At 43.6% G+C, this 27,682-nt stretch overlaps 1 protein-coding gene across 2 annotated transcripts in view; it reads left to right on the plus strand.

The window, feature by feature from the left end:
* Positions 1-3,521: 3,521 nt before the first annotated feature.
* The window catches only part of NR3C2 (nuclear receptor subfamily 3 group C member 2), a 207,001-nt gene continuing 182,840 nt past the window's right edge, over positions 3,522-27,682 (plus strand). The window contains exons 1-2 of one of the 2 annotated variants that reach the window (XM_050327362.1): positions 3,522-3,968; positions 8,720-10,484. In XM_050327362.1, coding sequence (XP_050183319.1) covers positions 8,722-10,484 — 1,763 coding nt within the window. In that variant the 5' untranslated portion in view covers positions 3,522-3,968; positions 8,720-8,721. Of the gene's footprint in view, positions 3,969-8,702; positions 10,485-27,682 lie in introns of those variants that run through there. The other variant, XM_050327361.1, reaches the window with a different exon arrangement.

Consider the following 27,682-nt stretch of genomic DNA (forward strand, 5'->3'; position numbering starts at 1 on the left):
CATATACAGCCATATTAAAGCCACAACAATACAGAGTACTGCCTATGTGTTATTCCTTATGTTTTGTTTGCCCTACCATGGTCTACAAGACCTATTACCCACAACAACTAATTATTTGGGAGATGATTTCATTTTGAAGTAGATGAAATTATCGGTGCTAATAGTCAAATAAATAGTCAATTAAAACTGTGATTTTTAAATGTATTGGAAATATGTGTTTTTAAATGTGTTTCGGCCCTTTACACAAGCAAGCAGTTGCTAATGCCAATGCGCATTAGAAATGCAATTGTACTATACTTAGATGTGGTTCAACCACAGTTATAACAGGGCCATTAAAGAGCATTAAAAAAAAAAAAAAGTAGAAAAGAAAGAATACAGAATACAGGTTAAAAGGGAACATGTTCTCTTGCTCAGCTAAAAGATTTATCTAATCTATAATTAGAAAAACAAAATTGTTCAACATTAGATTAGATAAATAAAATATTTATATCTCAGAGAACATAAGCATACCATACAGAAAACATGCTTACTTACGTTTTGTCTTCTAAAGAACACTAAAGACTTTCATCATGTCTTGAGAAATTAGCTTTAACACAATTAAATTGCAAGCTGGAGAAAACTGCAGACTCCTCTCTCAAAAGACTCACACCTGTTGGACAGGGAAAGTGAACTCTCATCTGTCATCCCCAACGTTTTTCTAGTGTCTTCCCAAAATGCAACTACTCCTGATCAGCTGTAAATCTCAAATAATCAAAACTACTGAGCTAAATAGCATAAAAGTTAAATCTCCGGTGAATAATGTCAGGTAAGGGAATAATACGTGTGACCACGTGATTGCCTGCATTCCTGGGCTGGAGCTGGAGAGAAGTGGGAAATGCCCAGCTGCCTTAGTTGGAACCGACTCAAAACTTCATCCGCTTTGGTTCAGTTCTCAAAATAGGGCACATGACCTCTAAGTAAGACAGTACAGTAGGCTGCTTTTACACTACATTGCTGCTCCTGCAGCCCCTAATAACAATTCGCTTGCTTTACCGAGCACGGGAGGAGGTAAAATTTGACACTTGCTGAGTTTCAGCGTTATCTTGTTTTGTAATGCATTATCCATAGCAAATTTACCACTATCTTTAGGAACAGAGATGACATCTGCTACAGAGTGGCTTACACTTGTCTGTCTGCTGCTTTCAGTGTCATGTGTCTGACATGAGTTAACCTCTTATAAAATCTAACGTGAGGGAAGAGAATAGCTTGTTGGAGGTGGCCGTGCTGCTCCTCTTGACCTACTTGGAAAACTATGACTCGACTCTTTGCGGCTTCCCCCACTGAAACACAGCTGCAGAAGGCAGTAAAACAGGACCACTTTTAAACGAATCAGAAATGTGCTATAAATACATTGTATGTCTTTGAATAACACTATTTCCAAAACTTGCAAAGCCCTTTAGTTACTTTATCAAGCCCACTACAGATCGTTTTTTCCCCCATGGAATTGGTATAATGAGAAAAGATAGCCTTTTCTCTTCACAGATAAAGATCCAAATTGCATTTTATAATCTGACAATTATGTAGTTTGATTTTTTAAATAAAACAGATAAACTCCCCTCCTCGTTCAAGATGAGATCTTAGTTGTTAGTGACAGCTGTTAAAATCCTGCTAAAAATAGATATAGTGTCAACCACTAAAAAGCTAAGTGCCCCTGTGAACCGCAAGCAGAAAACAAATGAGGTTTCTGCTGAATTTGGGGAAAATTTGTGAGCATCTTGCATGTACCACGACAGGTGCTTTATTCTTCTAGCAGCCATCTCTGTCTGTAACACAAGGGGAAGGGAGGGGATCAGACAACTGGTATTAAGACAGAAGAGTGGCATATTCCCTCAATTTTAATTTCTCTCTTCTTTTTGCCCCCAAAAATATAATAAAAAAGATGATGCAACACAAAGACTGAGGCTACTTCCAAGCATGTCAAATGCCTTTTTCATTTACACTTTTGTCCTAAAGAAAAAGAAAAATCAGGAAGAGTAAAACAAAAAAAAAAAAGTGCAACCAAAGAACCAAGTACACTGATATTATAAACTAACAAAAAAATAAGAAAAATAGGTGTTCTGGCTACATCAGTTATTAATAGAGCAGCCAATGTGCTTAGGTGCTTTTTTTCATGGCTGTGATTTGCCAGGTTCCTCACAGAGTTGTGTGGAACTTTCCTCTGCCTTGGAATTGCAGCCTCCAACCCATCCACAGTAACTCTGTTCGATTAATAAATGAGCTGTATTCCAAACCAGATATATGACATGAAATGAGTAAAGAGAGAGAGAACAGAATTGTTCACATTGAATGTTATAATATATCTCAGCAGGTTCCTTCTTTTTAGCTACATTATGGCTAAAAATAGAGCACTAGTGTAGGCACAGTGAAATATGATTTGCTTCCAATAATACAGTAAACTAATTGTGAAATTAAGCTATTGAATGTGCCGTTATCTCCGAGTCTGGCCTCACCAGCACTTTCTGCTTCCCTGTTTAACATTTATCAAGTTACCCACAAACTTTGACGGATGCAAACAGCAGCTGATAAAATATCACCTTTTCCAAGGCCCCGATCCTACAGAGACTTCGGCACAGGTAAAATTCCCGGCGAGCAGCCCTTTTCCACGTTTATAGACTTCACTGAGGCTATTAAAATAAGGCCACGTTTTTTCTCCCTCCAATGCCTCGTTTTTTCCTTAAAGATGTTTAAATGAAGAGACATTCAATGCCCTGAACTTAAAACACAATCAGTTTCAGAAGACCTTAGCCACAAGTGAAATATTAATTTAAAACCAGCATCGCTGTTAGCACGGATTTTTTGCGGGGTTTGCTTTTTTTTTTTTTTTTTTTTTTCCGTTAATGTCTGAAATCGGAGTGGGTTTGCCCCACCGCAGCCCCGCGAGTGCGGCGCGGTCGCTCCCCCTTCCCACCCGTATCCCCGGGACCCAAGGGCACACCGCGGGGCAGCGGGGCCCCGGCTCCCCCCGCCTGGCAGCAGCGGGGATGAGGGGGATGGAAGGCGCAGGCCCGGCGCGGGCGGGTGCAGCCTCCTCCCGCAATCCTGCCCAGGGGCGCTCCGCTCCCCGCAGCCCGCCGGGGGGCCGAGCGGGGCGGTCGGAGCGGGGAGAGGAGGGGTGTTCCGCCGCCGCCGCCGCCAGGGCCGGGAGAGACGCTCCGCCTGGGGAAGGGCACGGGGAGACACTCCTCCTCCCCCGCCGCCCGCCCTGCCGCCCGCCCTCCTTCCCTTCCTCCGGCGGCTCCGCGAACCAGGAACCGCGGCGGCGGCGGGCTCCGTGCGTGAGAAACCCCGCGGCGCCGGGAGCCGCCGGGAGCCGCCGGGGCGGGCGGCGCGGGAGGGGGCGGCGGAGGCGCTGCGAGGGGCCGGGCAGCACCGGAGGGGGCGGGAGGGGAGAGGAAAAAGTTTACACCCTCGCCACTCTCCTCCCTCCTCTTCCTTGGTGGCGCAGATGGGAGTTTTACCTGGAATGACATAAGTTTGCTTTTTTTTTTTTTTTTTTGGGGGTTCGTTTTTTATTTTTTTTTTTTTTTTGGAGGGTGTCTCCCTCCTTCTCCGCAACCCCCCCTTTTTCTACTCTCCCCCCCTCCCCAAAATCTCCTTTCCTCCCTCGCCGGTGCTGGATCCACCCCCCGCTCCCCTCCGCCGGCGGGCGAGGGTGTGACCCGCGGGAACACCCACCCACCTAGGCGTCCATGGTGGGAGCTGTCCGCCGCGCCGAGCGGAGCCGAGCCGCGGGCACCCCGCCTGCCGCAGCCCCCTCCCGCCGCCCAGCCGCGCTCCCGGAGCTTCCTCCGCGTACTTTTTTTTCCTCTTTTTTTTTTTTTTTTTTTTTTTATTTTGCCTGGGTGGTGGTGCGGACTCCCGGATGGTTCGCTGCCAGTAGCCGGGGGCCGCGCCTCCTCCCCCCGCCGCGCCACCATGTCGTAGGGTAGGTGAGTGCAGCGCGGAGCCTTGCGCGGGGCGAGAAGCGGCGCGGGGGGCAGCGGGGTGGGTGTCCGACGCACCGTCCGGCGTATCCAGGTCACGGCCAGTCCCGTCCCCATCCGTGAAAACTTCGCGGGAAGGACACGTCCATTGCTCGGCAGCGCCCGCGGGGAAGCGCGGCGGCGGCGGCTGCCCCTTTCGCGGGTCACGCCGCGGGCGCTGGGAGCTGCCGCCTCGGCCCGTGAGTGCGGGTCGATATTTGGCAGAATAGGAGAAACGAGAGGGGCACGTGACACCTCCAAATCCTGGGGATGTCGGGCGCTTTCGCTGTGACTCTGGGGTACAAACCCCGCAGCGCACGCGGGTCCCTGCGGGCGCGCACGGGCGATTGCGGGAGAAGGTGCGCGGTACCCGGCGCTGCCGCTGCCCGGCGGGCTCAGCCCCCCGCCCCGCTCCCGGCGGCACCGCTGTCACCCTGCGGGGCTGCGGAGCTGTCCCCGCTGGGCTGTGGGCGCACCTGGGTGCCGGGAGCGGGGCTCTGAGGGGCCGCTGACCGGGGGCTGGGGGCGGTATTTAGGGAGCGAGTTGGGAGCGCATCGCCTGAAAGTTTGCTCGGCGGTTTTTTTCTTTTTCTTATGCTTGTCTGGGAAAAGGGTGTTCCTGCAACCGGGGATGCGGGCGCCGAGGGGGACACCGGGCAGTGGGAGGTGGCAGCACCACGGAGGCAAGGGGCGTCCCGGCGGCGGCTCTTCTGGCCGCCCCTGGGCGGGGGGAGGCAGCGGGCGGGGGCGCCCGGCGGGATGCGCGGCTGCCGCGGAGCGGAGCCAGCCCGGCGGGGAGCGGAGGACGAGTCCTTGAACCCTCCCGCGCTCCGCCGCCGTCGCTCCGCTCCTTTTTTTTTTTTTTTCCCTCCCTAGTTATTTTTTTTGTTGTTGTAGTTGTTAAATCACCGCTGCACAGGCACGGTGCGCATTCATGCGCCCGCTGACAGGCGGAAACCCCGGGCGGGCGGAGAAGGCGATGCCCGGCCCTGCCGCCGGCGCGGCGCGGGCACCGGGCGGGGGCGGCCGCGCCCCGCGCACCTCACCTGTCCGCAGGGGACCCTCCGGGCCGCCGCCCCGCCACCCCACCCGCGGGGGTCCGGCGGCGGCGGGCGGGGGGACCCCGGTGCGTGGCGGAGCGCGGGGGCTGCGCGGCCCCTGCGGCTTTAAGGAGATGCGTTTCCCAGCCTGTGTCGCAGCAACTTTGTATCAGTCATGTCGCCCGGCGGGTGAGTGACGGCGCGGCCCGGCCAATGGCGCGGCGGGACGGGCCCGGCCGCGCGCCGCTCCGCGCCCCGCCCGCCAATCGGGGCGGGCGGCGGGCGGGACGTAAACTTGAACTTTATGTGGGCATGTGACATGTTTTTAAAGGACTTGGCACCTTTTCCCGTCCCCTCCCGGGTGCCGCTCCGTGTCACCGGGCGGCGCGGCGCGCCTCGGCCGGGCGGGCAGGCGGCGGAGGCCGGGGGGGGGAAGCTGCGCCGCCCGCCCTGCCGCTCGGCTCCGCGCCGCCCTCCGCTCCGCTCGGCTCCGCGCCCCGCGGGGGTGCGGGGGACGCGCCCGCCGCAACAGGTACCTGGGGGCGGGGGGCGCCGCGACCCGCAGCGGGAAGGTGGGGCTGGCGGGGTGTGGCCCGAAGCGCTTGGCAGCGGGAACCCCCGCTTTGGAGGTTGGGGCGAGCGGCGCTTGCACGGGGCGAAAAAAGCGCTTTTCTGCGTCGCTCCGGGGTCGGGCGGCGAGGAGGGAGCGCAGGAGGGGCGGGCTCGGCAGAGAGCGGGTTTGGGCTCTTGGATCCCGCCCCCGCCGCGGACTCCTGGGATGGAGGGAGGGAGGGAGTGGGCTCCCCCACGTGTGACAGCCCGAATGGCACCTGCGGGTAAAGCAGACGGGCGGGCGTGGTGGTGGTGGTAAGGGGTGCAAAGCGGTACCCGCTGCCCGGGAGCTGCGGTGATGCTCCACATAGCGTAGGTAAAAATAGGAAAATAAGCGTGCGCGCTGCCTGCGTGGGTGTTTACACGCGTGTGTATGTGTGCGAGCACGGGGGGAGCAGCCCCCGCCGCGAACACCCGCACCCGGCGCCACTCGGGGTCCGTGGGTGGCGGTGCCGGGGCTGCCGGTGCCGCCAGCCGCGCTCCGCTGCCCTGGAGAAAGCGGGGAAAACCCCAGCCCGGCGATGAAACTCTGGTCCCCTGGGCAGTTTTTTGTCAGCGAGGTGGCTGGCAGACGGTGAAACTTAGAGAAAATTTCGTTTACAAACACCGAGAAATAAGAAGTGGGTGGCCGCTTGAGCCATCAGTTTATTTTTTTCATGAAACTGGGTTTACTTCAGATTTTCCTGTATCTAGGTGACCTTTTGGTTGCAGGGATACCAGGTACCATTTGATTTTTTATTTGGCTGTTGCTGCGAGACTGGTTTCATGCCTGATTGATCGGAGACCCGTGCTGTAGAGGGCTGTGTTTGTTGATATGTTTGGGGTGAAATACATAACTCGAAGTGTCTAAATACTTCTCGGGGGAGGGAGTCTGGGGAACCTGCTGTGCTCATAATCCATCTTCCTTTGCAAAATACCAGATATAGATGGTCTTGGTTCCGATATGTAATACAACTGAGCTTTCGTTGTGGTCTGTGGATGTTTTAGCCCACTGTCAAATTTGTTTAGTGAAAGTTAGTAAAAAGGCATGTCTGTGTAGTAGGTGAAGTGTGGATACCGTGGATAAATGTGCTAGTCAAGTTGTAATAAGTTCTGCTTAAAAGAACAAAACCAAACTCTAATGCCAGCAGCAATCCATGAGATGATTAATTCGGTTCTGGTATCCACCAAGGCTCTTGGAGGTGATGGAAACCAGCACTCCCAAAAAAATCTGTTTGCTGCTGCATTTATGACTATCATTTAAAACAGAACTTGTATCAGGCCACAAATAATCTCTGCTGGTTTTTGGTCCCCTCATCTATATTTACCAGCCTCTGGAAATGCAGGATCAGGGCATTTTCCTTTTTTTTTTTCCTTTGTGTGACCCAGATTTTTATTCACTGAAATTTTAAAGTATGCTCACCTACTGATTATATATGAAGTTTGAACTTTACTACTGTGGGACATATTGGTACAAAGCTCAAGTACTAGAGTAATGTTAGGCCTATAACTGAGAGGTCTTGGAACACAGTGGTTCTGCTGGTGTTTCTGAGGGTTAAAATTCACTTACATCCTAATTTTAAGCCTTAACTAAATTTGCCGGTTTTCAGAAATGCGGGTCACTCACAGCTGCGATTGATTTCTCTAGGAATTAGACTTCATCAGCACTTAAATCAGGGGTAGGTGATTGTTTGGGAGTGACTTTATATGAAATTAGGCCCTTTTGTCTGAAAATTTTAGACTATAGGAATGTGATTTAATACACATTATGATGTGAGAGACATGATTCTGTGTTCTAATTAAATTTGTGCTTGAGGGGAATGTAAGGCATAGGGCCATAGTTCTAACTAAGTAAGGGCAAAGAAGTATTCAAGTCATTCGTTTTCAGGTTCTTTGTTTTTATAATTTTGCTTAAAATAGTGTTGTTAAGTAGTTGTTCAGTAAAGAGATTAAACACTGAATTAAATATTGAATACATTCTGAAAAGAAAAAGTATTTGCATGATGTTGATATTGTAAGTGCTGGCACTTGAGTTTCTACAGTTCTAATGATACTGTGAGCCAAATCCTTTAAAAAATTAAAAATTGTTGTTACTTTTATATGCTTTTCAGATTATTGGAGACTAGGTCATGCATTTTTCTCCCTGCCTCGAAAGAGTGGTATGCGGGATGGGAGGTATTCTTTTAGGGTCCGTTTTAGAACAAGGTTTACTTTTCTTTATCTATTTCTCTTGCTGGCTGCCATGGAGGTTTGCAGAATTTGCAGAATTACGGATCCATTTAATAGCCACGCATCCCTGCCTAATCTGATCCCCTTTCTCTGTGGCAAAAATGTTTCTTATTCAACTTTTGCCCTGCTTCTTCATGTCTGCTTGGGTAGCTGTATAAGAAGTTTGTATAGCTGTGAAGGGACAAGTCAACTCCCAGCCCCTCAGAACTGCTGCTTACTTTTAAAGCATGCTATGTTACACTGGACAATGAGGATGATGAAGAGCAACCCCTGTAGCACACTAGTCTTCCTTACTTTGATGTCCCTGTTGCATGGCAGTGGAAGGTACTTGGAGGAGCAGAGCTATGATGAGGAATTGCCACAAGGTTTACATCCTGCCTACCACCACCATGTTCTCCCTTCAGGACCTCTGTGGATCCCCTCTTTCCTTGCTTCTCCCCTCTGTTTTTTCCCCCCCAGGTCTCTGTGTGAGGGACAGCCCATAATGCTGCTGGCACTGGCCATGGGGCTGCGGCCGGTGAGAGTGGGCGGTTGTTGTGCTGACCTTGCTGAACTGTTCCTTTTGGGGCAGGGCTGGGAGCAATAATTTGGGTGTTTCCTAACTGCTGAGTGGTTTTCTCTCTGAACCCATGGGGCTGTCTTATCCATGAGACCTTCTCCGTTGGTTTGAGTGAAATTGGACAAATGATTGAGAGATGATGGATGGGGCAGGGAAATGGGACTGGCAGGCAGACAGAGAGGAGGATAGACAGAGAGAGCGGATATGCCTTGTTTCCTTAGGAAATTAGGAAATTTCCTTAGGAAGTCACACTGTCCTGTCATTTATTAATTTTATTTTTTTGTGTATGTCTTTGCTAGTTATGGAGACAAAAGGATACCACAGCTACTCAGAAGGCTTAGATATGGAGAGACGGTGGGGTCAAGTTTCTCAGTCTGTGGAGTATTCTTCCATAGGTGCTGGAGAGCAGACTGATGACAGTAACTATATGGAGATTGTGAACGTAAGCTGTGCCGCCGGCTCTTTTGCAAACAGCAGCACTCAAGGAAACAACAAAGAAAAACCTGAGCTACTCTCCTGCCTGCAGCAAGACAACAGTCAACCTGGTCTTCTCCCCTCTGACATCAAGACTGAAACGGAGTCGAAGGAGCTGTCAGCAACAGTGGCCGAATCCATGGGTTTATATATGGATTCGATAAGAGATGCCGAGTACCACTATGATCAGCAGAACCAGGGGAGCCCGGGAAAGATCTACCAGAATGTGGAGCAGCTGGTGAAGCTCTACAAGGAGAACGGCCATTGCTCCTCTCCCCTCCACAGTGCCAGCAGGCCCTTGAGGTCTTTGATGTCGGACTCTGGGAGCGCTGTGAACGGTGGTGCCATGCACACGATTGTCAAAAGCCCTATCATGTGTCAAGAGAAGAGCCCTTCGGGCTGCAGCCCTCAGAACATGGCCTCCTCAGTGTGTAGTCCTGCGGGAGTGAACTCCGTGTCCTCAACTACTGCAAACTTTGGGAACTTTGCCATGCACAGCCCCATTGGCCAGGGAACCCCTCTGTCACGCTCGCCGAATGTTGAAAACCGGGGGTCTATGTTGCACAGTCCCGCACATGTCAGCAACGTGGGGTCTCCGCTTTCCAGCCCTATAAGTAGCATGAAGTCACCGATTTCTAGTCCTCCCAGTCACTGCAGTGTGAAATCTCCCGTCTCAAGTCCCAATAATATCACTATGCGGTCTTCTGTGTCCAGTCCTGCGAACCTGAACTCCAGGAGCTCCATTGCCAGCCCTTCCAATGCCAATAATAGGTCCACTCGTTCTAGTCCAGCGGTTAGCACTGTGGGATCATCCATCTGTAGCCCTGTAAACAACTCCATAGGATTCCCAGCTTCTGGCACACCAGTGGGACCTAGCAGAAGCCAAGATACTGTTCCTAGTCCAGAAACAAAAGACAAGGGTGCTCAAGAACTCACGTTTCCTAAGATGGAGGAAATGGAGAACACCATCTCCAACAACAGTCAGATGAACCTTGTTCAGTTCATAAAACCTGAGCCAGATGGGTCATTCGGCAGCGCCTGCATTGGTGACAGCAGCAGCAAAATAAACTCAGATTCCTCCTTTTCAGTACCAGTGAAGCAAGAGTCAGCCAAACATCCTTGTTCTGGTGCCTCTTTTAAAGGGAATCAAACAGTAAATCCTTTCCCCTTTACAGATGGCTCATATTTTTCTTTTATGGACGACAAAGACTATTACTCTCTTTCTGGGATTTTAGGACCACCCGTTTCTTCATTTGACGGAAATTGTGAAGGTAGCGGTTTTCCAAATCCAGGCCTACGTGTGGGGATTAAGCAGGAGCCTGACGATGGCAGCTATTACCAAGAAAACAGTATACCATCCTCTGCCATTGTGGGTGTAAATTCGGGTGGACAGTCATTTCACTACAGGATCGGTGCCCAAGGCACGATATCCTTGTCGCGACCGGTTGCTCGAGAGCAGACATTTCAGCACTTGAGCTCGTTCCCTGCCGTCAGCACCCTCGTGGAGACCTGGAAGTCGCATTCAGAGTTGGCATCCAGAAGAAGTGATGGGTATCCAGTTCTAGAATACATTCCAGAAAATGTGTCCAGGTGAGTCGGCAAATTACTTCTTTTTTTCTTTTTTCTTCCCCCTTCCTTATTTTTTTTCGCATCTTTTCCTCCATTAAACAAATAAGGCGTGAATTATGATGGGGACCAGGGTGGTATGTCTCAAGCTGATGTGTAATTCTTGGTTTGAATTTCACTTATTATCATTAAATTTGCTTCTATCTTGCTGGTTTTTTACTGTGCCTTTAATAAAAACAAAGTGCTGGCTTTAGTATTTAAGAAGAACATATTATATTCTATTGTTATTAGGTTTGAAGGTATAGCTTTAATATGTTTAGAAGCTCTTACTACTACAAATGTTGTTTTTCCCATAATGAGAGCTTGGTAAAATTACTCTCTTGTGTCCTATAATAGTTATTCTTCCTTAGCTAGTGCTTGAATATGTTGTACCTCAGATGAAATGTTGAGATGAGGATAAGAAAATGATAGTGCCATGAGTCTGTTTTTGTAAAGAAGTATAGTTCTGTGTTTCCACCAGACTTTAACTGGTTAAGTTTAAAAAACTAAACGTTTCAAGCCTGTGGCAATATATTATTTCTGTGTTTTAACTGTAGGAACATTTGGTTTGTATATATAGAAAAATGACTCCAGAAGGAGGAGGGTTGTTAAAACTTGATGCATTTGAAAGGGAGAAATGGATAAACTAATCTTCTCATTTTTGATGGAAGAGAAATATGCAAGTGCTGTTTGATTTTGGGTTTCTTGGCTGATTGCTGGAAGCACATGCTTCTTCAGTAAGCAGGTGTCCGTGTATCTCATAAGGGAGGCTTACTTTCATAAACCCTGTAGTTTCATAGTCAGTATTGCAAGTTATTAGGCCCTCTGAAAGCCTGACAGAGTTGGAATAGTTATATGGTCTCTTTGTGTATCCAACAGAGTCCCAAAGGTTTTTGCTAAAGCTCCAATAGCTGGTAACAGGGTTGCATTTACCTTTCTCAAGTATTTCTTTCTCATGAGATGTGCAGGTGCCCTCAGTGAATGAGACATCTGCCTTATTCTTGGAGCGGAGTGGAGAGGGGTGCGTGGGGCTTTCCATATTTGTATGATACTAAATATTTCTGAAAATACAATGTCACAGTGAAAAACATAATACCTGAAGTAATGGTGCTTTTGAGGAGTAAAAACAACCACTGAGGAAAGGAAAGACTTTAAATGCTTTATCCACAGGTCTGTCCAGCACTTCTAGAATCTCCTGATCATTTTGCAAACTGTACCTCACTTTTTCTTTGGCCATTTCCAATATGGTCTCTAAAAATGCCCTTTTTAAATATATCTTTCTGGAGTTGAAAGGGCTGTATCCCACCATCACGCTGAACTTTGCATGTAGCTGGATATTTGTTAGTCTTGGCTTAAATGTACTTTCTTGGATCAAGGAAGAGGGGGTTACTGTTTTCTAGTTGCTTTACCTGATGAAATTTTCATAAATTGCATTATTTATATAGTGAGAAAAGTTCACCAGAAGACTGATGGAAGGCCTGAAAAGGAAGACCCAATATTTTACTGCCTTTGTGGTTGAGCATGGTTGCTTGGACAAGTAGCTCTTGCCAGCTGTGAGAGCTCTTGTGTGACTAAATGCTTGCACTGAGTCAAGGTTGTCACCCACTGCAGGGGCAGGCACAGGGAGATGCAGGTAGCAGCAGGGTTGTCACCAATAGCTGTGTTTTGAGTGACAGTTTCTCATAAGGCTTTTAAAGGAGTCTTCTGATCTGACATTAGTCTAGGTAGCTCTAGACCAGTAAATGGATAATCTGCGTCATCAAACCTGGTGATGACACAGGCTCGATACGATACATTTTCCTGTCTTTGTTCTCTAAACTGGTATCTATAGGGTATGCAGGTGAATGTAGCTGTTACTTTGCAGGATTGAAATCCTGAAATTCTTAGTGCTCAGAGCTGTTACACGTGGAATTCTGTTTAGGTGATGGAGATCTTCAGGGTTGCGACACTTCAGGCGTCCTGATCTGTACTTCAGATTAGGACATGTGTCATCCTTTCAAATCTGTTAACTCAAACCCCATTATTTAACTAAATGTTGTTCTTAATCTGCTTGGCAATGGCTTTATGCCAGCAGTGCAAAGCCCTTAAAATTTTCAAGGTAAATTGATGTAGAGGTTGTTTTAGTAGTGCAGATTTGGATGGGGAGGTGCCTGCTCAAGTATCTGACTGCTAATGAGACAAGTCATAAAGAATCAAGATAAGATGTCACACATGTAAAAGCTTGCTCTTGCTATTGAACCTCAAACTGATCTTTACTTTTCATTTCTGTGCTGTGTTCCAGCTAAAACAGAGGAAATCATGCTCAAGTTAGTAATGCTCTGAAGTGTTGTATTAAAACACACACAGTTTAAAACCATGTCAGACCCAGCGTCCCAAGATGGGTTTCAGCTGTCCCATGTCCACATGGTATTGGGATTCCAAAGTACCTCTTCTCTTCATGTGCCAGAACAGCAGCATCACACGCCAACATCCAAATCAGATTCTTTTCCCTTCCAGTAAGGTTTTTTTTCTCATGTGTCAACCATATCAGGCATCATACACTTTGCAGACTTCTATAGCATATGATTAACCCTTTGAAGTCTGCAATACTTTAAGGTTTCTGGTATTCTAAGTATTCACCTTTTTTCAGGTATACTTACCTTTCAGTATAAATTGCTGTAAGCAAAGATTAGGTGAAGGGAAAAAGTAGGCTACATGGTTCTCTAAAGCCAATATATGACCAGCATGGAATATATCTTGTTATAGCAGCATTATTTTCTAAACCTTGATGTCATACCCTTTCTGGACTGCTTCAGACTTGCAGTTTACGTGGTGAAAAGAAGTGAGTGACCAAATGAAGACATGTTTTCTTGTTGGGAATGACTCTTTAGAATACTACTGTAAAAAAAATTTTTTTTCCTGTGGGAATATCACCTTTCTTCAATCAGTTATATTTGCTAGTAGTGTCTAATAACCATAGCTGAGGCATTTAAAATGCCTTGCTGCCTTGTTGACTGTGCCAAGCACCCACTGTCAACTAGAACATTTATCTTTTTCTCCTTAAATTACTTTTATTAGATGTACACAGTTATGGTTCTTTTTAAGTTAATTGGTAGTAACTTTGTTTTATAACATTGCAACTTGTGATGTTTGGGGAGTGAGAGTCTCTTAAGCAAAACCAAGTTCCCTTATTCCCTTTTAAATTCTTTTTTTCTACTAATACACATGCAGAATATGTCTTTGTTTTTGAAAGATTTTTGCATGTTTAATTTTTATTAAAGGGTGAATCATAGTTGTCTGTCTGTGTGTATAGATTTCCCCTCTCCATGAAAGATGCTTCTAAGAAATAATAGTTTCCAAAGTAAATAATAGCAAAGTGGGCTTGAAAAAGAAGGTGTGTCCAATTCTGTGATGTCACTCATGAAAAACCTACACTAAGAATCCAGATAAGATTTCACTTTAAGGTGATTAGTGCTCATCTGAATCAGGGTACTAGCCTAAACCTCGTGATTGTGCCAATGGGATTTTCAGTATGGCCTAGGAAAATGTCATGACTACCTGGAACAACAGTAAAAATTTAGGAGGATGACTTTTCTGCTGCATTAGCTCTTACCTAAAGCTGCTTCTGCAAATGTGCCTTTTCCCTCTAATTTCTATACTAACTCATGTATGTACAGATACATACTCGCTTTCCTCAGTGGTTGTGGTGGAAACAGAGGGCTGATACTCCTACTTTCATTTCTTCCTGGCAATTCCACTGGTGTAATCCAGTGTGGGAAGAATTCACAAAGTTTGATATGTTGTTATTCAGAAAGTTTAGTATTTTAACATAAATTGGATATGTTTATCTATAATTGTGTTTCAATTGTTGTCATTCAAACAAGGAGATTTAGAATCTAATTTATATCTGTTAAAAGGAGTTGAAAGACTGTTACTTCTTGGGGTTTATGGTGAATTTTTCGATCAAATATTGACAATATTTTATAGACTTCTTATATCTATCTGTTCCTGAGCCATTCATGTGAATCAGTTTTTTTTTTCGTAGACCCTGCTTGAAACAGCTCCCAAAAAAACCCGCCCTATCCAACCCAAAATCAAAAAGCAACCCAGCAACATGATCTTCACTTACCTGTACCCTTTATTGACTTGAATAATTGATTCTGGTTAAAATCAGATTTCAGGCTATTGCGAGTATTTTTGTAAATAAACTTTTATGTTAAATATTATCTAGAATAGTCACTTATCAGAATTATACCTGCCAGGAAGATAAAGGTCTGGTAAATATTATTTTTAGAATTTATTAATGGCCTTGACCTCTGTTTGTTTGCTGACGGACTTTATGAGAAAAGGACCGTGCTGTTAAAATATTCTCCATGCTTGGCAGGACTGTTTTCGCCTTTAGCTTCCCTCAAGTTTACTGTGCAAACTTTTTTCACAAATGATTCTTTAATATTATAGACCATAGCCTTAAATCTATATTTTTCCTTAATTTCAACTTGGTTTTGTAGGTTCTTGTATAATTTTGTGTGACTTTTTTTTTTTTTTTTTTGAGTTTTGGGTATAATCGTGACATAACAGAGACCTCTGCATATTCTTTATTTCTCACTGAAGAAGTCTGTATTAATATGTCAGGCCAGGAGGTTGAAAGCTTCTCCTTAGCATATCAGCATGCATTGAACAGCCTCATACTTTCTAAAGCTTTCTTTGTTGTTATTTTGGTGAGGGTGCTGGGTTTTTGGATTGCTTTTTATTGAGTTCAAAGTCTGTGTAAAGCATTTTCTCATAAAATGTGACTGCTAATGATGCCATATTTTCCCTTAAAATCATACACATGACTTCTGTGCTGTGACAGGGAGAAATCCATATGACCAGAAAATCGTGTTCCATAAATGAGTGGATCTTCCAAATCTGGGGAAATAAGAGCTCTGTTGTCAATCCGTGTGCCAGTATCTAGGGCTTGGTTGTTTCTTTTTATGTGGGGCTGAGTAATGTTATGTATTACCAAAACATTTCTATTGCTGGTTGATATCGCTAAACTTTGCAGTAGTCGGCTGTTGTAAATGAGTTTGCCATAGTTCATTCTGATAGTAGCTAATAGTTGTTGACTGGTTTTTATATCACTTTTGGTAACATGGAAATCTCACTGTGATACCTTCTTTCGATGGTGTTCTGAAAAAGGGGAAGGTAGGCTCACCATCATGCACAGATTTTAGCAAGCAGAAGAAATTTTGATTATCCATTTTCCGACAGTGTATGGGATCAGCCCATTTTTATGAGAACTGGAAGACTCATCAATATGTACTGCATAAAAACATGCCCATCCTATTTTATGGGGTATGTGCTGCAGTTAGGCAGGTAAGCGTGCACAGGGGTTGCTGCAGCAGATTCAGTACTCGTGCAGTACTTATGTTGTCTGCAGAGGGAGTAAATTGTTAAGCTGTGGTTCAATAACCTGTCCTTACTCAACCAGCACTTAACATTAATGGAGCTACAACCTGCTGTGAAGTGCTGTGCCCAGATGAATCAGGCTTCTAGATACTTATTGGTGCTTTGCTGATCTCAGGCTTGAGTAGTGGTTTCTGTTGGGTGTCATTTGTAGCTGAACAGTACATTGTTTGCAGTGGTGAAATACTGTGTTGGGCTCTGCCCTGTCTGCTCTAACTCTGATTTTGCCCTTTGATTGGGTGTGTTGTATGTGAGAGCCAGGTCTGGTTCCTGATCCAGTTCATTCTGGACCTCTAAAAACCAACAGGACAGTGAAACTTGATGAGCAGTGTGATGTGATCTGGATTCGAGAACAAACTGAAGGGATGGAAAGGGAAAGGGGCCTGTGAAATATCCTAAGTGCACCTTTCTGCTAATAGATGTGTTGTCAAGCCATAATCCTAACACTTGTATTTTCAGGGTATAGTTTTAAAAGGCAGTTTATCTTTTTTAACTGTATGTGTTGAGTCTTTGAAAAGAGTTGTAGGAGCTGGAATTAATAATGAACTTACTTGACCAAAACTTGTTGGAAAACAGTGGAATGCTGTGATTTCAGATTTAAGATCTTAGAGGTCAGAAAATACCCCAGTTTAGGATTAGTATAGAACCATAACTTGTTCTCTGGAAAATGTGTCCTAAAATATGGCTGTATAAGAGTGTTAAAAATGGTCCAACGAGGAAACTAAAAAGAGTGTGTGAAAAACAGGTATTAAATCCATCTAAGTTTAGTACTTTTATCAGCTTTCACATGCAGCTGGTTGCTACACAGTTCTTGGTGCTCAGCATATGAATTACTTTACTTCAGTTGCAGTTCCCTCTGAGTGAGAGATCTGTGGAGGAAAAAAAAAACAACCAATATTTTCTTTCGTGTGCAATTGACCAAGTTCTCGCAGCATTATTGGGCATGTTTGAATGCACCCTAAATAGACCGTGGCATGATTTGACTGCTCACTGCCCTACTAGTGTAAACTGCAGGGGAAGGTCAGTGTCTGGTGGGTCCTCCAAAAGCCCTCTCCTGCTCTAGCCACCTTGGTTTGGTTGCTGCAGGAGACAGGCTGACCTTGGAGGAAGGCATGTTTTTCACTTTACGCTGCAGGGGAAGGGATCGCAGGTCAGGAAGTCCCTGTTTATCGATGCCAGCAGTTCCCAGTGTAGCCTGTTCCAGTACCGCTACTGACAAAAGGAGCAGCAGCATCTCCCTCCCTCTCTCCTTCTGAGTGGGAGGAGGCACTGCCTTCTCAGACTTGGAAGCAGGGTGTGCGTGCATCCTTAGTAATACATGTCTTTCTCTTCAGGAACCCCGGAATTCCACAAAGCCTTGAGAGTTTATGTATTTTCCAGACAAAGTTTTCAGATAAATTGTCTCTTTAGATGGGAAGCTTTGTGACCTTGTTTGGGGTTGTTCTATTTGTTTCTGTTGTTTTGTTTTCCAACTGAGGCTTATTAATGTGGTTTACCAGAGCTTAGCAATGTGTTTTCTGAAATGCAGTGATCTGGGGGTTTCTCTTTCTCTGGTTTGCTGAAATCAATGCTGAAGGATTTAAAAGACAAAAAACACCCCCACTTCCCCATATCCCCCAGAACCCTTCCCCAGAGGAAACAAAAGTGCAGAAAACCCATGCTGTTCATTCTGGATTCTTAAAAGCATAGGTTAACACTGGTTGTACCTATTCAGTATGTGAACAAGTATTTTTGCAAGACACTGTTTCTTTACTGAGTTATATTATAGGAGACGTTCCCACATTGTTGGGTGGTCACAAGAAAATGAAGTAGAATTTTATTTCTTTATCTTAAACAGTGAATTAAACTCCTGCAATTACATTAGAATGTGTTCTTAGCTGTTTGCTAAATTAAATTTTGCTAAATCTGCGGTCTCTAAGCTGCGTATTGGCTTCCTGAACAAATTGATAGCTTTCATGTTTGGAGGTGGGGTAACTTAGGCTTAACATGGTATTTTTTGAAGAAGAAAAAAAAGGTAAACTTCGGTTAGAACATTGGAGCAGAAACAGAATCCAGTACTTGTGGATAATAATGTAAAATGGCTTATAGGAATTTGTACGCTCCCCTAAGATGCATGAGTACGCTGCTGATTGTGGTTAGTGATAATAATAGATCAAAGAGTTACAGCCCTGAGGTTAAAAAGCAAATTTCAGACTAATTGCTGAATGTTTCTGACAATTTTTATATCACTTCACTTGTTTCCATTCTCTCTTCTGAACAATACTTTCTACTTGCATCTGGAGGTGAAATAACTTTCTGAATTGAGTCTTTTCTATTGCACTTTTCATTCCACATCTGCTTTCAAGAGGTGTTATCCCAACTTCCTAAAAGTGGCAACTTTATAAACCAGTTCCATAGCAATTAGGTTTCTGGAAAAAAAGCATTAAAAAACCTTTTCCGTCTTTAACAGTGTTTTCTGAATCTTTTGGATTTGTGAGAATATCTTAATTCCATTTTTGTGTATGTGTGTTTGACCATGTCAGGTGCGTGTTCAGTTTTAAGTCTACAAAACAAGCATATATTTTAGAGATTTTTTTTGTGCAGTGTAATCCATCTGTGGTCTTTTAATCACAGGTCAGAACTGGGAAGTAAGTGTCTGTGTTTGTCCTGACCAGGATTTAACCTGTCCCAGCTGGTGAAATATAGGGTCTTGCTGACTTTTTTGGCAATGGTTTTCTGATTACTGTGTTGTGCTGACATCGTGCAGTCCTGTGAATCCTGTTGCTACAGTACTTAATTTCTTTTGGTCTCTTCTTCTGTACCTGCCTCAAAGGGTCAGGATGGTGCAGGAAAGCTGTCCCGATCTTGACCTGGGAGTCCCCCAAGGAGATTTGAGCAGTTACTAAGCAAAGCAGCGCTCTGCTTAGTAATTTTTTTCATCATGCTTTGCTTCTTGATGGCGGATTCAGGCCATGGAGGGGAAGGGGGCTGGGAAGTTTGGCTGGCATGGGAAGGGCCCGTGGTCCTGCCATGCCCCTCCATCCCCGCCCGCTTGCGCAAGGTGGCCAGGTCCATGTACCCGTGTGAATGCGTCACCTGGCGTGTCCTTACCCAGACTTGTGTTCTCCAAGCCCTTTGGAAACCTGGTTTCACAACCGTCAAGACTTGGTTTACTTTGGCAGTGTCTCACCTTGAAAAAATCAATTGTGTTTGTATCTTTAGCTCTCCGTTAGACAGTGGGGAGGGGACTCTTTTTGTAGTATCGCGGAATGGTTTGGGTTGGAAAGGACAAAAAAGATCACCTAGTTCCAACTCCCCTGCCAGAGACCTTCCACTGGACCGGGTGGCTGTAAGCCCTGTCCAGCCTGGCTCTGAACACTTCCACGGGTGTGGCATCCACAGCTGCTCTGGACAACCTGTTTCAGTGCCTCACCACCCTCACAATAAAGAATTTTTCCCTAATGTCTAATCTAAATCTACTCTCCTTCTGTTAAAGCCATCCCTCTCCCCCTTGTCCCCCCTTGTTCTATCACTGCATGCCTGTGTAAAAAGTCCCTCTCCAGCCTTTGGTGGGTGGTTCACCACATTCTCCATTCAAATACAACCTCTTGTCTGACAGGAGCAGTTCTGGAGGTAGGACCTGGTCTCCTAGTCAAGTTTCATCTAGGTCACTGCCCTCAGACTAGGAGCTGGAAAGGGATTGCTTCTGGAAGTGCCTTAAGGTTGGGACATTGTGACAGCAACCTTTCTTTTCCCTCAGGAGGCATGAGTTCAAATATGAGCTGCTCCGAAAGGTCGGAGATCTCACTTTTAGTGCTGCTGAAGACTTGTCTCTAGAAACCTGTCATGCACTTCAGCGTTTTTGAAGACTGGAGTGCCAGGGACCTTGCAAATGAAGGTGGGTGGGAAATTTGCACAGTTTCCAGGCAGACTATCTGAGCTGTCAGCTTCATTATTTTAAACTAAATTAAATTTGTGCTAGAGAGTGCAGTATGTTAGAGCAGTTAGAGAGCTCTTCCTCTAATGGTAGCTTCGGAGATACTTCAGTAGATATAACTGTGTTAACTTCCAAACTCATCTGGATAAATTAAATTAAACAACTAAAACCTTGCACAGGTGTGGGTCCTGGAACAGGGGAAAACTTCCTGGAAAAATTCAAGAGTCTCTCTTGAGGACAATATACTTTTATGTTTGCCATTTCTAAGGCTCAAGGTCCATTCTTTTTTATTGTTTGGTAGAGACTGAGCACATGTCATCACTCTGGACCACTGCAGGTGTCACTTGCCATAACTGGCAAGAAGTCTTGTCCCAGACTTAGGCACAGTCCTTTGTTATGGGTGTGTCCACGTCCTTACATTTGGGCAGTAAACCTGCTCTCTGAAGCTGTATATGGCAGTGGACTCTCTAAGCACCCTGAGCCCAGCAGGGAGAGAACAGGGTGCCCTGGACTGCTGTGAAGGTCCTTTTCCCCCATTTCTTCAGAATTGCCCCCCAGCTAGTAGCCTTTTTGCTTGGATTTAGGGTACCTCATGTTTTTATTTTGTTAGGTTTTGAGCACTGAGGCTTTCTCAAGTTAATAATTAAAAACAAATATTGGCCAATGAATATTCCTTAAGGATAAGAAAAAGTTACTGAACGTGACTGGCTTGTCAAAGCAGACTACCCTGCTGGAAAATGCATCAAGTAAACCCACATTGCTGCAGAATTAGCTCTACAAACCCTGCACAGCTTTACCCTACTCTTCCTTCAGATACACAGTGGCAAAGCAGAATAATTCCAGTTTATGCCATTAGGATTTTTAAATCCTTATTTTAATCTGAATCTGTGTAAATTAGCTGGAAGATGAACAAAGTGTGTGCGGGGGTTAAACGTGTCAGCTTCTGCTCAGTGCATGGAAGTAAATGTTGGAAGTGGTCCAGAGCTTTATGACTGCTGCCAACTAATGACATAAGATAATGTTGCAATGAAACAATGCACTTGATTTGCACTTGTTTCCCAACTAACCTTTCTGATTCTTGAGACTGCTTGAAATTTGTGTTTCTGGAGATTTGACAGTAAAAAGGAGATTAGACATAGAAAATTTTGACTGATTAAATATGCAGTAATGACAACTTCAAACTGCACATGCAGATAATTAGATAAGCAATGGTTACACACTTCATATTAAACCCATTTGGTGAAAGAAGCAAGGAGGACGAGTGTTTTGGATGGACATGTTATCTTAAAAAGGGAAATAAGTCAGAGGAGCTAATGTATATAGAAATAGAAGTGAAAAGAGTAAGTTGCTGATTTACATTTTTTTTTTTCCCTAGGACTAAAACTGCATCCATTTTGGGTTTTTCCTAACATAAACACGAGTTAACTGCAGAAGGCTACTAATAGACTTAGTAGGGGTTTGTTAGCATTTTGTAATTGGATGAGAAATGTGCTTTTGAAGCAAATCTTCCAGTTGCCACCTTCTTCTGTGCTGTGGTTCACATCACAGGGCAACTTGAGAAGTGAAAAACCAGATACTTCTGAGCCAGCAGGGAATGAAAAAAGTACTCCAGGAGCCACCCAGGGCACTCCAGCCTCTAATGGCTTCTGTCCATGGGACCCTGCTGGAGCTGGCCTGAATCATAACCCTTGTGACACCTATAAATGGGTGGTGAATCCTCAGGACTAACCACTCCTATTGATAGATCTCCTTCTATCACGCCCCTCTGCCCATAATGTAGGTGCTGCCTCTGTGCTAATTACATTTTCACCTGTTAGCTCAAGCATCTGCAATTGCGAAAAGATCCAGAGTTACCGGCAGAGGAAATTATTCCACAATAAAATCGGAGGCACCGTTTTCAGCAGATGTGTTTGTTCATAAGTTGTGTCCAAAATGAGCAAAGTACCTACTTAGTCATCCTTCACAGCACTCTAGAAATCCTAAAAGCAACTGAATTAAATCCTGGAAGTAGGAAGTGAAACTGAAGTGACAAATAGGCTGTATGCCTTTTTTTTTTTCTTTCCATTAAGTGAATTTCACTTCTCTTCAGCTAGATATGGTTTGAGGATATTCTGATATTTATTACAATACTAATCTGTAAAGGCAAACAGAATTGTTTTGATTATGGGCAGCTGCCTTAAGTATTTACAAGCAACTGTAACTTAGGCAAACTAATTTAACAACTTACAATTGTAATTTTGTGAGAAAAAAACCTGCTTTGTGGATCAATAATTTTTTGTAAAGTAAACCTATTGATTTGCGGCAAATTGTATATTGTGGATGTCTGATAAATTAATTTTAATATGAGGCTAACTGAGTTGACTAGGTGATGTATTTGTGGTTGTAAATGACTTACAGTCATTAAGTCTATTTATAAGATAACTATAGGAAAAAAAAAGAGTTATAAACCTATCATAATTTCTAATGAATCAGCACTGTAATACCAGGATGCAGATGAGGTTTGAGCTCATAAAGAGGAACTTCATCTTTTTCTTATTTTCATACCCTCCATACTGTGATAAGATACTCCATGTCCTCCACTATTGTTCCATGTCCTTCCATCTGCATTAGCCCTTTCCATGATCTCAAGATGCTTCAAGTTCTGCTTGCTTCAGCACAAACACCTGATATTGTGCTTATTAAAAGAAAGTCTTACTAAGGTTATAGCAAGGTCCATGAAACCGACTCTGTTGGTGCACAGAAGCCAGGTCCTCCATCTGCCAAGCTCCTGTTCAAAGCTGGAATACTTCAAGGCATAAGGAGATGGCAGCTCCAGCTGTGGTTTTGGGGGGATAGCAGTGGTGGGGGTCAGTAGGTGTTCCTGGGGACTTCAAAGTCTACACCAGTGCCTGCAGTGTGGGTGTTTATAGTTCTTTCCAAATTTTGCCTGAGGTACCTGAGGCTTTGAGCTTGTGCTGTGTCTGACTCTGTAGGAAGAGTTGCTGCTGATTGGAATATATATTGGCTTTTTTCCATCATGTGGCATACCCCAAACTCAAAGGTCATATTGATGTTGGCATGACTTAAATCAGTAATTTAATACTAGTGAACGCAATTTTCATGCTGAGAGAAAAAAATTATTCGAGACCAAGTAGGAATGAGTTTGGGATCAGGAATGCAGAGGAATAAGAAATATAATCTAATGGAAAAGAAGAGAAGGATTATAGGAGCAAGGAAAATAGTAGGCACAAGAGGATATAAGCTTCAGCATAGTGCACTAGGTCCTAGGAAAACTTGTGTTTTTGTCTGACATGACTAAAAATTAAGAATATTCAGCATCTCATTGGTTAGGGTTACAAGAAACAGCATTGACTGATTTTTACAGATATATTTCATGGAATCAATTTGAAAGACAGCAGTAAATACAGAAATGTTTCCCATTTATTGATTTTGGTACAATCTAGCCTTTTTCTGATGTTTCATATGGGCAGATGAAGGTACTGTATATCTCTGTACTAGACATGAGAGTTGATGGTGAAATTTGTTAAATTATCCACTACTCACAGAAATGTAAAAATAATCTGTCATTTGTAGAAAACTTTGCATTAATATTGTAGATTTTTTATTTTAATTAAATATACATTAAATTGAGCAATAGAGCAGAATTTTGTTACTTTGTTTCCACTGCCTGCAGTGTCCAAAATACCCGTGCTGTTACAAGTCCTGCAAATGTAAGGCAACTACATATCCAACTCTTAATTATATATCTATATTACGTCAGGTCTGTAGATTAGGAAAGTGAGATGTCAAGAGTAAATTTAGGCTGGGGCTTCTCCGCCAAGTCCCCAGTGCTCCCACCGGTAGCTTAGTATGAATGAGTCTGTTTCTTTAAAGGCTTGAAGTAAATATTGGGTAAGGTTTCCTAGCAACATTTGTAAGGTTAAGTAAAAATCAGATTTGCCAGGTATTGCTTCCAAAGTGCACTAGTCTTTCTATTTCAAAATTTATACTTCTGATACATTATCTGCAGTATGAAGTACTGAACAGAATCTGGTAGGATTGCAAATAGATAATTTTTCAGAATCGTATGTCCAAGGGCAAGTCAGCTGAAATATTGTTCTTACTTTGGGACGTGGATTTTCTTTTGCTGTATATTCATATTGTACCTAAAGTAATGGGGACCAACCTTACTTGACTTATGCAAGTATTGGCTATACATATATGTGTGTATGTATGTATTAAAAATACAAGAATAAAAGCCGGTAGGTATCTTCCACTTCTTAAGCCTGCTAAAAAAATTCTTATTTATGGTTGGTTTTCTCAAAGTAAACAAAGAAATTATAGGCAAGTCCAAACTGATGAGTCTGATGAGTCTGCAGAGGTTTTAGATACGATTGTAGAATCTCTTACAGAAATCTTAATTTTTCCTTAGCTTTGATTTATAGTGACAGGAGAGATTATTCTGAATACTTTCTACAGTGACATAAAAGTAGAGGTTTCATGCTATTTTAGTCTGTTCAGTAAATTGCATGCAGGGGTCTCCACAGGTGCTTTGGGATGTGTAAGGGCGTTGTGTTTGCCTCTGGCATACCTGTTCTGGGTAGGATAGTAAGGATAGAGAAGCATATAAGGCTGGAGTTTAGATTAACCCAGGACAGACAAACAGGTAGATAGATAGATATATAGCAGAGGGGAACAAGGAATGGAAAAATTTGGTTGGCTGCTTCCAGTCCTAAGTTTTTGAGTCTATTTATAGAGTCTATCAGAATATTTCTAGTTAGTTCTGGGGAAAGTCAGCTGCTGTGCTGGGGATTGGCTGTGATCCCAGAATGAGGAGGGGAAGGGAAAAAAAAAAAGTATGATAGGAGGCCTATTGAAAATCTACCAACTGACACCAGTGAAATCGAGAAATGGGAAGATCCTGTATTTGGGCTTCAGTTTATTTTTCTGCAACCTGTGTCAGTGCTGGATATTCTGTAGATACGTACTCTCTCTGTAGGCTGGTGAGAGCCTCTGAGTTATCTAAGCCCAGGAGGCAGGTCCACGTGCAACACCCGTGAGGGTTCAGAGTTCAGAAGCCAGGACTAAAGCTTGATATGAAGAATGAGCATGGAAGTATAAGGAAGCAGCATATTAGCTTCATTTCATGCTACAGTAGCAAGCCTGAACAGCCTGCCCTCTCTCTGCGTTATGTGCATTATATAAAGGGAAACAAGAGAAGTGGAAACAAAAGCTGAATTTTGACCTAATAAAATTATCATGTAAACTGTGACTTTCTCAAATAAATAAAATCTTACTGATAATGTCTCATGTAAACTACTTGAAGTATATTATGATACCAGAAATAGACATTTAAGGGAGTGATGGTGAGCCTTGCAATCAGTTAAGATGCTTTCTAGGAAATGTAAATGACATACTTGAAAAATATTTGAGTTGAAATTCAAGCCCAATGTACAGCTAGTGCATAGACAGCTATTAGGTAAAAAAAATACAGTATTTTTAGAAGGTTCTTAACAGTAACAGATAACCTTCCAGCAAAACTCCTTCTACCCTCATGCCCTTCCCCTTCCCCAGCCCTCTAACCACAGAAGGGTGATCCTTCATACTGTAGGTGGAAAAAGTAGCTTTGGTCAAATGAACAGCTTTATGCAGGTAAGCTGAACCAGAGTACTCAGAGGAGCATTTATTCGCATGTCAGGGTTCATAGGAGCTGAAATTATCTGAGCAGTAAATGAGCTTTTCCAGCGCTGAACTAATCCCACAAAAGTCTGTGCTCATGTTGAGAATAAAAGTGTTCATGACAACGGTTTTGCTGCTCAGACTTTACTGGCAACTCATTTTTCCCTTTGTCATTTTTAGAGGTATTGTGAAAAGTGGTTATATTTTATGTTTATGGCAGGAGGAGAAGGGATAGAGCAGTGTCACTGTTTCCCAGAGGTGCGTGCTGCCTTTGATGTCCATTCACGTCACGTGCCAATAAGATGCTTTTTTGCTGCTTCTAGATTTCCACAAACATTAGATAAAAAAGTCCCATCCATGTTTGTTTCTTTTTTTTTAATTTTATTTCATTCATCTTTGCACTTGTAATAAATCATGAAACTTTTAAAGCAATTTTAACTCTATTGCATCAGCTCTATTGCTTCAGTTTCTCTGTATTAGCTGGAATAAAATCTCACAGTAACTGACTTCCTCATCTCTCTTATTAAGCTTTTTTATTATTTAAATATTAATAACAGTAGAACGATTTTAGACATTCTTGAGTGATTTTAAATGGTAAGTGTAGGTAAAATTTTCATCAGGCACCCAGAAAAAGGCAAGTATTTTGTTTTTGAGAAAATGATGTCACTAAATACTGTTATTGGCAGCTCTTGAAGAAAATAGGGTAGAACGGTAAAGAATGATGTATTTTTATCTCATTAGGATGTGGAGAAACAGCTCCTTAAAAAAAAAAACCCACAAAAACACCAAAAAACAAAGAACTTGTTACCATTTTGAATTAATAAGGAGGAAATTCTTTCAGGAGGTTGAAATCTGCCCTCATGGGAATTGATGACTGTTTCCACTGACTTTCCATAGGACTCGTATTTTGCTCAACGTTTCACCAGAGGATGGCTGTGGTAATTAAAACTCTAATTCATTGTGACCATGTATTTTACCTTGAAGAAATGCTGAGGAGCAGTTCATCAATGGAGGGAGGAAGGGAAAATCAACCTCTGTATAGCCAAGGTAGAATTAACTTGGAATAATGCACTAGATTTGAAAATCTAACAATATCAACTATCTGTGTTGGAAAGGCTGGAGGAATATTTCTTCTTGCAATTCCATTTGTCAAAATCTGAGTAACTGGAAACAGAAGATAAACAACTTATTGTATATCTTTTTCAGATAAAGTTCTGTCATGTATTTGGAACTTTATTGAAATATTGGTCTCATTAAAGGAAGCAGCTCAAAATTGATGTTAACTATTCATTGTGCCACCTATTAGTTTAGATTGTGCAAACCAATGTGATAAACTGATCTGGAATGAAACTGGAATCATGTTCTAAAATGATGCTTGTAAATAGGTCTGATGACAGTGGATGTTTTGCCTCTTTCCAGAGCAGTACATTTAAGATGTATGTCACATACCAAAAAAAAGCCCCCAAATGAGGCCCCAAGCTCCCCAAACAAACCAAATCAGCTCTGGATTTAATGGTGAATTATAATTCACATTTTCTGAAATAGCATCTGCTCGAAGTTTTAGAAGCAGACAGAATTGTGTCTTTAGAGGGAGGATTTGATCTCGCATCATTTAAAGTCCTGACAGCTTCTCCTGACACGTTGCTTGATGCATGGTCTGGCAGACAGGCTCCTGCATGGAGCTTTTTTGCGTGCAGCAGTGGCCCCATTAAAATCAGTGGGACTGACCATATACAAAGGGTTTGCTTAAGCTGCTGCAGGTTGAAAGTTTCCAGTGTTTCTAACTTATATTAACTGTTTTATATTATGCTTTTTTCCCTGAGTTATTCTGGCACTTTGATTCTTGTCATGCACAGCATGCATCTTTTCACACTCCCAATCCCTGACTGTGATCGCTTGAATTCTTCATTATTTTGTGATTAATTGTAGAGATACAAACATTATCAAATCAAAATCCCTGTAAGGCCTCTTTTAAAGGATCAGCCTAGCTTTTTGATTGAGCTGCCCCACAAATTACTTATCTGGTGGCTGTGTGGTTTTTAACATCCTGCTAAATTTGGAACAAGTCCATGAAATACTTTTTGCAATATCTGGGGAATAGAAAAGCTTGATAAGTTATTTTGTCCATTGCTTGGGTCAAACCTTTAAAGACATGGCAATGCTGTGTTGAATCCATTAAGTATGA

Source organism: Myiozetetes cayanensis, unplaced genomic scaffold (genome assembly GCF_022539395.1).
Source record: "Myiozetetes cayanensis isolate MyiCay16 unplaced genomic scaffold, myiCay2020 scf33, whole genome shotgun sequence".
Classification (NCBI taxonomy): Eukaryota; Metazoa; Chordata; class Aves; order Passeriformes; family Tyrannidae; genus Myiozetetes; species Myiozetetes cayanensis.